Source organism: Fundulus heteroclitus, unplaced genomic scaffold, assembly GCF_011125445.2.
Source record: "Fundulus heteroclitus isolate FHET01 unplaced genomic scaffold, MU-UCD_Fhet_4.1 scaffold_44, whole genome shotgun sequence".
NCBI lineage: Eukaryota > Metazoa > Chordata > Actinopteri > Cyprinodontiformes > Fundulidae > Fundulus > Fundulus heteroclitus.
In genome coordinates this window covers 1857650-1869916 of record NW_023396857.1, presented here as the reverse complement: position 1 = coordinate 1869916, position 12267 = coordinate 1857650, and the positions used below count along the sequence as shown (strand labels likewise).

At 41.1% G+C, this 12267-nt stretch overlaps 1 protein-coding gene across 3 annotated transcripts in view; it reads right to left on the bottom strand.

Moving 5' to 3' along the window:
* LOC105915685 (fibroblast growth factor 12) overlaps positions 1-12267 on the bottom strand; it is a 48060-nt gene that overhangs the window by 13911 nt on the left and 21882 nt on the right. Inside the window, exon 1 of one of the 3 annotated variants that reach the window (XM_012849873.3) lies at positions 2494-3032. The exons of the other annotated variants lie outside the window; for them this stretch is intronic. Coding sequence (XP_012705327.2) covers positions 2494-2692 — 199 coding nt within the window. The 5' untranslated portion in view covers positions 2693-3032. Of the gene's footprint in view, positions 1-2493; positions 3033-12267 lie in introns of those variants that run through there. 3 annotated transcript variants of the gene reach the window in all.

The following is a 12267-nucleotide window of genomic DNA, read 5'->3' as shown; positions in this document are numbered from 1 at the left end:
TTAAACAGCACGATCTCTGCTCACATGCCATCAGATAATGACCCACCTCCATCACATCAAAACCTAATGGACCCAAAAACAGCTTATTTCCAAAAGATGTGAGGGCTATCTCATGTCTGATTGCACATTTCTGTAAACGAAGGCTCAAAATTATAGCACAGAATTTACTGCAGGCTGAGCGTTGAGTGATTAATTCATGCAACAACATAGTAATTCATATCATTCGCCAAGTGACCGATATCTGACTTTCTGGACTTCGTACGAGTCTTAGCAGACACTAAAGACTATTCACAACACTTTAAGCTAATCAGGAAGTGTATCGGTCAGTGCAATCAACTGATTATATATATATATATATATATATATATATATATATATATATATATATATATATATATATATATATATATATATATTTAAAAAATAATTTCCCCATAGTAACAATTTGGGCTGGGTGATAAATCGATTTAATCAAATTTAATATTTTTTTTAAAACTGGATTTTATTTCCAACGCTCTCATTGGGCTTCCATGAAGGCAACAGCAGCAATGCTGAATATGTTTATGAAAATATATTGTCAAAATATTGAAGAGAGGAAACTTTCTTTTATCGCAGTACGAGGCACTATAATTTACTCATTTACTTATTTTTATAACGTTAGTTTAAAAGTTCCACCAGCGTGTTTCACAGCTTGTATTTAGTTGCTCTTTGAATTCAGGTCAACACCAAGATGAAATGTTTGAAATAAAAGCAAATTTAAAAAAATTATTTATCTAATTTCTTTTTTGTGAAATGAAAAGGATTAATTGATTTGGTCTAATAAAAAAAAATTGTTTTTATTTTCAAGCCATTTCACCCAGCTTTAGTAACAATAAAGACTCTTGAATTTAAAAGGTTTTTTGATGGAAGAAAATCCTGCGCAGGTTTTTACAGAAATCACAGCCAACATAATGACGGCAGAAATCAGGTTCAGTGGAGGAGGAACGTCTGATGCTTCTGATGCTGCAGGGGTCGGTTCTTCAGAGGTTTCCTGAATAAATGAGTCTGCTGGGTAGTAAAGTGCATAAAGCAGCAGGCGGAGCAGAAAGCGAGCCGCTGATGGAGGTGGACCTGCAGAAATCACGCTGCGCTGTGGCGCCACAAAGATCTCATCACACCTGGTTCTGCATGAGAACACAGGCTCTTACAGCAGCGCATGTTTCCCGCAGGATGTTTAAACACAGTGTTGACAGGATTTTCTGAGTCTTCAGTAGGAAACAGAAGCTGGAATCAACCTCATCAAATATTTACCACAGAGGAAGAAAATTATGCAATCCTACTGGCTGTGTTTAAGTTTCTGCTGCTCTCATGAAAGCTGATTACGTTGTGCAGATCCTCCTGCCAGCGCATTAAGGCAGCTCAGCTCTGTTTATTTAATAAGGTACCTTAAGAAGTTTTCCCTTCACACAACCTAAAACCAAACAGCAGAAAGACTCACGGCAATCTAAACTGCATGTTTGCTACAAATAAATCCAGTAAATCCTAATTTTGTTGTCGTTATCCACAGATGGACCGGGAACCCATGAGCGGTTAACTCGGTCAGAAGTTTCCACAGATTGGGAACAGAGCTGAGCTCGTTTCTGGAGCTGGAGCGATCAGGTTTGTGGTTTTCGTGGACAGAGTGTGACGCTTAGCCAAGTCCTGAGTGCTGGTAGGACAGAGCAGATCTGAGTTCCTCAGGTCTCACCTTCACCTGTGGCGCCGCGATTTGACTGCAAGAACTAGATCCTGGTGGTCTGATCAGGATGGCAACTTTACGGAGGAACTATATCTCCTTTGGGAAGACTGTGGAACCCTCCAGAGAGGGATTGAGAGTTATTTCCACAATCTGGTCTCATAAGTGGAAACAGAAGAGTTGGACGAGGCGATGGACGGGAACGTCACATTCTCAGGTTGAAAAAGTGAGAATTTAGCGTATTTTGGATCATTTATCCTCAGTCATTGTTCTGAATTCCACCTGTAACTTCACAGGGTTAGCTCACAAGTTAATGATGCAAAATAAAACTTTAAGCTTCTTTGATTTACTGCATCTGGGACTCAAACTAAACACCTAAAATCTAGCCCCCAACACAAAGACCACTGTATTTGTAGTTCAGTCATCTTTCTTTAAAACATCAGCAACTACCAGAAGAGCCAATCTCCCCCCAAGAAACCTCCAGCTTCTTTGGATTAATTTGACAATTTAAGGATTATCTGCTAGTTTCTCTGTGTTTCTGGCTAGAGAATAAACTACCGTGTGACCAACAGGTGCATTGGACGCTCAGTTACCGACTGAAAACTAAACATTAGGAAAAAAGACACAGAAGCACCAAGAGAACCAAAGGAGAAATGTTTCTAAATCAGATTCCCCAACAGGCGCCCTGCTCAGATGCGTTTGTTTCAGATTCCTCCGACAACCAATGAAGGCTAAAACCTTCCAGAGCGTTAAATGCTGGTCAGAATGGGAGCGCCCACCTGGTTTCCTGCGTACCGGCCGCTTCTTCCCGCTGCAGAAGCGAACTTTGCTGAAGACGCTGAAGATGTGTCTCTCGCACAGAGACCTGGGGTCTTTACTGGGACTCGAACGCTTCTTGTTGGTGGTGACCTTCTCGCTGTTGGACTCGCGGGCTTGGCGCCTCTGTCGGATCAGGGAGCTAGCGATGGCCGCCGCCATCTCCCCGAGGAACCAAATCCCTGCTCTGGGTCTCAGGTTTGGATCTCCTTTTAGTCAAAGATGGACCACATGACACCAGGAGAGCAGTGGAACCCCCCAGGGGAAGCAGTTCTTTGACGACGGACCTCAGGCTTTGGGTCCATCCATGGTTAGATCCCAGAACAGGGTGGAAACCTTCCAGAAAGGTCCTTCAGACTGACTGTAAGCCTCATTCCTGTCCCACAGATCAACTGTTTGAAGGTTTGTCGGCTGATCCGGCAGAGTTTAGGACAGTTCGCATCTTACACCTGCGGTTCTGACCCACTTTAAGTCAACATCGTTTGACCAGATCCAACTGGTTTTTCTCCAGTCGCAGAAGGTATGCCACGTCTGCAGAGCATTGAGTCAGGAATAACGAGGACAAATCAGAAACTTAGTGGGCTCTCCATCTCAGGCGGACCGAGGAAACAGATATGGATAAAAAACATGAAAGCTTGGTGAGTAATTTATCGGCTTACTTCTTCAGCATCTCCTGCCTCCACCGCGACGAAACGCTTTGATTTTGCATCTAGAAACGCCTGATTTGATCGCTCCACCTTCCCGAAACATGGCAGAGCCGCTGCAGGAGAATCCAGGAGCCGCCGAGGCAGACGAAGAGGAGCTGCTGCTCCGCTTTACTCCACTGTTTTCCTCCTCCTCCTCCTCCTCCTCCTCTTCCTCTGCTGCATGTGACGAGAAGCAGAGAGGGAGAGAAGAGGAACGAGCAAGCAGCCGTCAGCGCTCGCCTGTGAGAGACGGAGAGATGGAGGGATGAAGGAGGAGGAGGTGGTGGAGGTGTGGAAGATGCTCCTAAAAATATTCCGCCTGATGTTTCATGTTGCTCCCACATCGGACCACTCCACCCTCACTGCATCAGGCCGACTCGCAGGAAGGCTGCTGCTTTTGTTCTCCTCCTCGTTCCCATCAGACGGTGGACGACTTCCTTCCATCGGTTCAAACCCAGAAAGGACGGAGGATTTACGGTTGGTTCGGATCTGCATCCCAGCATCCATCCAAGCAGCACAAATGGTTTCAATGGCAAGGAGCTGATTTCTTTACAACAACAGAGAAAATAGCCTCTCCTTGATGTCTGCGAACAGAAAGCCGCCATATTTCACTCCACTGACGATGAAGATGTTAAACGAAAAAGTTTTAAACGCAGCATCAGAACCTGAATGTTTGCCAAGAGAGCCAGCAGAACGAACAACACAAAGTGATGAAATGTGGACCTAACATGGTTCTAACCAGCGTTCTGCAGCCTTTTCAGTCCAAATATTCACCATCGGTCCATCTGAACAAAACCCGCTAAGAGTTGCAAATCTGACACGTCTTTTTGGATAAATATATACTGCAGGAAAAGATGCTCCATTTTTTTTCATCTTCTTCCAATAAGATAAGAGAAAAATATAAAACTTTTGCAAAGAAGAGGATAAACACATCTTCTGCTGGATGCAGAGTTTAGGAAAATGATGCAAAAAACCCACAAAACTTTCAGACCTGATGACAAGAATAAAATTCCTGGTACTTTTAGTGGCATTGAGCTGTGGAACTTAGATAAACTGAAAAATCTGCGATTTTTAAAAAGATTAGTTGGTTCACTTTAGCAAATGTTATTAAGAGCCATTGTGGAAGGTGCAAAGAGCTGCAGGCTGCAGACCCCTGAGACTGAATATCAGGAATGAATGATTGTATAACGCTTAATGTAGCTCTGGTGTGAAGCACCTCGGGTCGTCCAGTCCTGACTGTCCTGGCTGTGATCTGAGGATCTCCATGTGTGGAGAATCCCGAAGCGGAAAACCAGATGATGACCATGGAGGTTTCAGCAGGAATGGTGTAAATTCCTCTGGAAAAAGACGCAGCAATCATTTACCTCCGTTTCCAAATGGTTCATAAGAGCCAATAAGACAGAAGATGGTGGAGCACAATCAGAAACACGGCTCTGTGGAAGTACATCAACTTCCACGTTCAATCCTGATGAAAGCGAAGGCTCCCGGCTCTGAGGGTTCGGTCTGCAGTTGCTCAGCATCGCTGCACAGACTCGTCTCGTTAGAGCAAACCGACTGCAGGGCTGCAGGAAAAGAAGTCCGGACAGCAGACGTCGAGGGCTGATTATCCATGAGAGGGGAAACACTGGGAGCCTCCAGGTCCTAACAGGCTCTGCCAGCACCTTCTCACACTCATGATTCACTCATCACATCTGATGACAGCTGCAGCCCCAGGTGGAACAACCAAAGCCGGAGAAAACTTATCCCTGCGCTGATTTTACTTTAATCCATCCACAGATGCATCGTGGTGAGGCACACAGAGCCCTCTGGCCCGCAGCTGGGATCTGTTTCTGCAGCTTTAATTAAGGTTAACACTAATGATGTCAGAATGAAGGGCTGAACTCCTCTGATCCGATCATTCCCACCGTCCATCCACCTGTAGTCGTCCATGACGGCTGCTGAAGATGTGAAAGAGGAACGGACAAGTCTTACGGAGTGGACATTCCAATTATGAGTGAAGAGCTCGTTACACAACCTAATTATCAGCTGCAGAAAGGAATGCCCTCACCAACATGGAGTCCTCCTGGTGATCCCAGCTAGTGTTGATGGGGTCAGGTTGGTTAACACAAACCATTTAAAGTCTAATCAGCGTTTCTGCTGCATCAGCTGAATTCACTTACAGTCTAAATGTCCCCGCCTGATCCCTTCCTAACTCTTAACATCTTCCCAGAATCTTCCTGGAATCCTCAGTCAACAACTCTCCAGCTTTTCTGGGGCTTTTAAAGCTTTTCTCTGGTCTCCAGTTGCTTTTTCACTCGGCTTCAGACCAATTATTGAACCTGACTGTACCAGCTAAGCATGAAAAGAATGAAAGATAAGATAAGCTAGAATTAGATCAGGAGAAGCTGTGTTAATATAAGCTAAGATAAAGCAAAATACATTAAGATAAGATAAGATAGACTTTATTGATCTCACAGTGGAGAAATTCACGCGTCACATCGGCTCAATAATCAAAAGAAGGTGCCAAAAGGAGGAAAAGGTGCATGATGTATATACAGTGCGTCCACATATATACTGTGGGTCAAGAAAAAAAAAAGAAATAAAGCAGAGATTTAATATGACTTATGTAGATTTAAGGTGACTTATATACATATGGATTTGACATTGTGCATTAAAGTGGTACCAGGTAAAGAACAACAGTGAGGTAGTGAGATAACTATAACAGCTGAAGTCTCTTATTTAAAAGGATTATTGCACAGGTTATTAAGCTGAACATAGCTAGGATATGCTAATGTATGAAAACTAAGTTCAGCTAAATCTAAATAAATTAGACCAGTTAAGACAACTTAGGCTCATAGAAACTATTGAATGTAGCTCAAGTTACCTAAGCTAATTAAAATCAATCAAAACTAAGATAGGCTAATTAAGCTAAGCCAAACTAAAATAGCCTAAAACTTGCAAAAATTGAAATAGGCTAAAGTGAAATAAAGTAAACTAGGCTGTACTAAACTAAGCTAAGCTTATCAAAAACAAGCAAGAGAAAGCCGAGCCAAGCATAAGTAACATAAACTGAGCTAAGCTAACTAAGAAATATTAACCTTTCATAAATAGGATAAACTAAACTACGAGCTAATCTGAATCAAGTCGAGCCGATCTAACCCAACCCCACTTAAAGTAGCTGAACTAATATATGTTAAGCTAAAATATAATACAGTAAGTAAAGCATATTTGTGAGCATTCTTGACAGTCTTTCTGAGGCTTTTATTCTGTTTATGTCAATATTGAAATTATTGTATCGACTGAAATTACGAAAATTATTGTGATATAAGTTTTGTCCATTTTGTCCAGCCCTATTTTAAGAGAAAACGTCTTTGTGGTGGCTGGTTTTAGCAAATAGCACTCTGTAGCACCGCCCTGGAGGTGAAAAGAGAGTAAAGCGGCATCATCTTGGACTTTCAGAGCAAAGAGGACAAGTCACGGGAAATGAAGCGGTAACGGAGCTAAAGAAAAGTTCTCTCTCTCTGTTTTCTGTGTGGATGTTTTGACTTTGACCTGGAAAGCAGGAGTTAAACAGGTTCAGTGGAACCACAGTGGCTGTAAAAGCAAACAGAAGTGATTCTGTTCCAGAAATCTAGATTCCTGCTGGTACGTCTGCAGACTTTCTGCTTCAGGTTCATCTGATCCAAACCAACTGATCTATAGCAGCGGCCCTCAACCTGGGGTCCCTGGACCCCCGGGGGTCCGCCGACCACGGGTTGGGGTCGGTGAAACGCGTGTTGGGCCTGAGGAGGCACTGCTGAGGATGCGTCTGGGTTGAACTAAGCACCACAACAGACAAATATTTTTCTCTGCCCGCTTCAAGTAAAATTAGGAAATATGACAACAGTTACATTGAGTTTGGCTTTATATATTTTTAAATATAATTCCTAATGTATTTAACAGCACAAAAGGCTGTTTAAAAATACTATCAGCATGAGGAATCTAAAGGTGTCCCGCTGCTAAGGGGTCCCTGGCCACGAGAAGTTTGATCCACAGTGAAAGGCTGAACCAATGGGAGCCCATCAGGCTGGTCATGTGATGCTGCTGAGATACGGCCTGCAGCAGCAGAGTGTCAGTGAACGCAGCAGAGCGTCAGTGAACGCAGCAGAGCGTCAGTGAACGCAGCGTCATGCTGAATGTAGGCCTTCACTCTGAGCAGAAGAACCAGGTCAGATTCTTTAACTGCTGATGAGTATTTGTGTCCTCGTACCTGCAGGGAGGGACCAGGAGGAGGAGGAGGAGGAGGATGGCGGGAACAACCTTCATCTGTCATGATGATGATCGGGTCGTCACTGCGGGTCTTAATTAGAGAAGACCTGCTGTAACCTGTCAGGGCAGATTCAGGAACACCTTCATGCAGTGGGACTTTCCACAGCTGACCTCCCCTTGTCTCCGTCCCACAGGTTCACTCCCCACAGGAGGGGCCCTGCATTGCTTAACAGGACGTGGAGGTCCAACTAGAAACGCCCAGGCGGTACCGCAACAGGTCCAGTTCCTGCTGACGGAGGACCCGACGGAGCAGCCTGATCCCCTACGGCTCATTACCACCCAGCAGGAGCGTGTGTGTGTGTGTGTGTGTGTGTGTGTTTCAGGTGTGTTTCTGGACCAATTAAACAAACACCACATCAGAGGACAGCAGACTGTCGCCAGGACAATGGAATAACAACAGAGCAGGAACTGGTACCAGTTCACAGAACCCACACACTGTCTTAGGTTCTGATGGGATTCTAGCTGAACTCCACCTGATTGAGCTGAATTCATGTCTAAGTTGTGTTTGAGCTTCTTCTCATCTGTCTGAACTGGAGTTGTGACGGAGTTAAAGCTCATCTGGCTGCATGTGAGTTAAACCGTCACTATCATCAAGCAGAATTGTTTCTGAATTCTTGGTTAATTTTGACTGAATTTCAGCTTCTATCTGGAGGAATTGCACCTGAATTCTGTGGGATTATTTTGAACAGTTAGGACTAAATCCAACAGCAAACAGGCTTAAATAATCACAATCAGTAATAATAATAATAATAATAATAATAATAATAATAATAATAATAATAATAATAATAATAATAATAATAATAATAATCAGTAATAATAATAATAATAATAGTAATAATAATAATAATAATAATAATAATAACAATTATTATTATTATTATGGAGTTTCAGTCTCATGTAACTGGATGCATACTGCCATCTGCTGGTCGTCCAGCAGGATCGCGGGTGAGTTTGTGAGTTTTCAGACAGAAAAATGTGCTTTACTCTTCTTTTGTCTTCAGGAGATCTTTTGATTTCATCTCTGCAGCTCAGACTGCAGGAACTTCCAAAAAACTCAGGACTGTAGGAGTTTAAGACTAGTCAACATGTACAGTTGACTCGTGTGTCAAGTGCCTGACATACTAGATACAGACATATCTGTCAGGCTCTTTACTGTAAGGAGGATTTAGTCTATGCATGAATGTCTCCTGCAGACAGCTCTGCATCTAGAACCATCATTCATCAGCAGCTAACAGAACCACGTGGAGCAGGGATTACTCTGGAGAACCTTTGTCCAGCTCTATAACACAGCATTACATTCATAAGCAATGCTGTGCAGAAAACAAACCTGATGTTAACCTTGCTCAGAGGCAAAGTCAACTTCTCTGGGACCGGAGGCTTCTGGGATATATCGTCACACAGAACATGGATCAGATGGATTATTTAGAAGCCAAGCAGATCACTCACTACCTGGCGTCTGTGTTTGCAATGATCCCAAAGCAGAAAGACCACGACGCTGATTAGTTAATTATTTGGCAGCCTTAATTTATCGTGAGCCATATCAACATCACATCATTCTGCAGCTTTATCCTAAATCACATGTTTTCTTTCTAATACCAAGCAACCCTATAACCTGTTTGCCAGAAGAATGGGACACAATCAGACCTGGACCTTGTCATGGATTGGTGTCTTCAAAGACAGAATGGTGTGTAAGGAGGCTGATGAGAGCCTAGAGACATTTCTGAATGATTTACAGTCTGATCACGTGACAAACTTCTGAACCACTGCTGTTAAATGTTTGATGCTGAATCTTTAATTTAGCGGATTGAGTTGTTGTAAAATTCATAACCCTGAGAACCAGAAATCTTCTGAGTCCTTCACACTCACACGGAGCTTTCAGCTGTGCAGAAACACTCACAAACACGACTGGTTCCCAGAACCTTTAACAGGACTTAGTACTGACCCGGAGTCTAAAAGCAAGAGTTAGCCCCAGGTGGACACGTTGACAAAAAGCAGAGGGAGACAGACAGATTTCTATGTTTTTCATCTTCTCTCAACTCCAACCTGCAAACTGTACAAGCAGAACCACCTTTCAGCCTCGTTTACACCAGGCAGGCTACCTTAGCACATTCAGAAGTGCTTGTTTGAGAAAATAACCTGGGGATTCTGGACCAAAAAATAAATAAAGATGAGTCAGAAAAATCTCCAGCAGATGAGCCGTAAAGTCAAGGAAAAGAAAATGGACAAAAATAAAACCACAAAGAGTTTAGCCAGGACAGGAGAGTTGCATCGCCTTTCAGCTGATGGTCTGATCAAACCTGATTTTACAGGCGCAGCAAAGTATGGAGGACAGAGAATGACAAAATGAAAAAGTTATATAGAAGTACATAAATAAATAAATCAATACACTTAAAAAAAATAAGAAAATTCATATTTATTTAATGCATGTTTAGAATATTAAATTTATTTGTTATAATTCAAGTGACCTTCACATTTTCTTCTATTTCTTTTTAACAAATTATTTATTTACGTATTTGATTTAATCTTTAGTGTTTTTTAATGTTTTTCTTTTACTTATACATGCATTCATGTCTCTCTTAGTTTTCCTTGAATTTTCTTACCTGTTTTTTTTCCCACCAAGTCTTTATTTCGATGTATTCTTTTCTAATTATTCCATCTCTGTCATTATTCTTCCTCATGCAGTTATAAAATATGCAAATAAAGTGGGCGGTCCTTCGTCAGCTCTTCTGCTATTGGTCAATCAGACTGAAGGTGCAGGATGCGTGTGCAAATCTCTTCCCTCCATAATTTTACTTTGACCAAGCAGAGAAAGCCCTGTCACACACAATCCATTTGCACAAGGAAATAAAAGAGACATAAATGCATCTTTAAGGAAAAAAATGGAAAAATAAAAGAAAACAGTAAAATCAAATTTGTAAATAATGTGTTAGAAATTTACAGAGAAAAAAAATTTGGTCAATTTAATTATAAAATGTTGTAAAATAAATAAATAGGATATTTTAAACAAAGGCATCAAGAAATATACATTTATATATTTATTTTTTAAATTGGCGCATTTCAAGTGTATTGTTTATTTATTTGGTCATTTCTATATTCATGCTTTTATTTTTAATACAGTCGGTTTCTGTTAGGTTCTGATGAGATGAACAAAGAAAAAAGTTAAACATAAGCTAGGCTTAATTTAACTCAGATAAAATAATATCAAGTTAGGTGTAAGTTAAGGTAAAATAAAACCAAGCAAGGTAAAGATAACCTTAGTGATGTTAAAAATGTTTTAACATTGACTGAGCTAAATCATGCCAGGCTATAATAAAGTAATAATAAGCTAAAAACATCTTAACCAAGTGAAGCTAAGGTCAAGTAGTATAAATTAAGTTAAATGTAAAAAAACTAAGTGAACCAAATTATGTGAATTAAAATTAAGCTGAAATATGACTGAGATAAATTAGCATTGTTTTAGCTAAGTTAAGCTAGGATAATATATAGTAAGTAAAGCTAAGGTGGTATAAACTAAGCTAAGCTAACAGTGTGCAGTTCTATTGATGTAATGTCAGAAACCTGTGTGCTCAGGAACCATCAGACCCATTTTGTTTCTCCAGGTAACAGGTTATTAAAGCTATGCTAAGGTAATAGCTAAAGTTGAGTGAAAGTAACGCAGGATGCTAAATTTTGATCAGCCAAACTAAGCTAAATAATAAAAGCTAAAATAAACTAAATTATGCTAAATGTTTTTCTGAATATCAGTAAGTGAGCTAACAGCTATTTAGTTCTTTATAAATTACTAAATGAAACAAACAACTGAGTTTACTCCATTTGATCAAACTCTGACCAAAGAAACAAGGTTAGCTTGTTTCTTTTTAGCTAACAGCTAAAGTAAAGAAACAAGCTATTAATTTTACAAATGTTTGCTTGCTGAGGTGTTAATGTTGACAACAGTGGTTCATCTTTTGAGTTTAGGACTCTCTCTTATTTCTGAAAAGGTTGAATTAAGTGACTTAAATAAATAAACACTTTCCTCTGACAATGATCAGCTATAAGGACGGAAACTGAAAGAAAAGCAGCTTAGGTCCAAGAAAAATCCTGAAGAGCTGTTGTTGAAGGCCACTTTGAAAGGTCAGGGTTAGGTGGCTTTAAGCTTGTTAGGTTTGTTTATCTGTGCTGCTGCTCGCAGAACGTGATTAATGAGTGGAGTTAAAGAAGCTAAAGCTGGAAGGGAAAACCACCGGCTGCAGATTAGCATCTCTGCTTTCAGTTTGTTAAAGCATCTGGTTTCAGGAGCGGACAGCGGACCAGTGGAAACCTGGACTCCGATGATTCCAGAGTAATAATAACGATGGTGGCCGTTTCACCGAGTCGTGTGTTTCCACGCAGCGGCCGCGCTTACACTGGAAGTCTGTTTATATGTAAAGAGATATGCGTGACATGAGAGGTGTGAGACCCTGAGAGCAGATCTGTCCCAGATATTTATACTCCAGAGCGGAGGCCAGGCGCTGCAGGGGCCCATTCACCGTGTACTACAGTATCACCGCGGTACTTTCTGCTCCACTGTACTCGCTACTCTTTTAGAGACAAATACACACATTCATGGAGAAAGTTTACATCCGGTTTATAAATAAACTTTGATTGAAAGTTACCTGCAGTTATCCTGCAGACATTACATTTCATGTAAAAATGGCGTTATAGTTACTGCTAAATAGTAAAAAAAAAACATAAATAAAAATATCCAGGTCAGAGTTTAAAAAAATTTATAATTCTACTAAA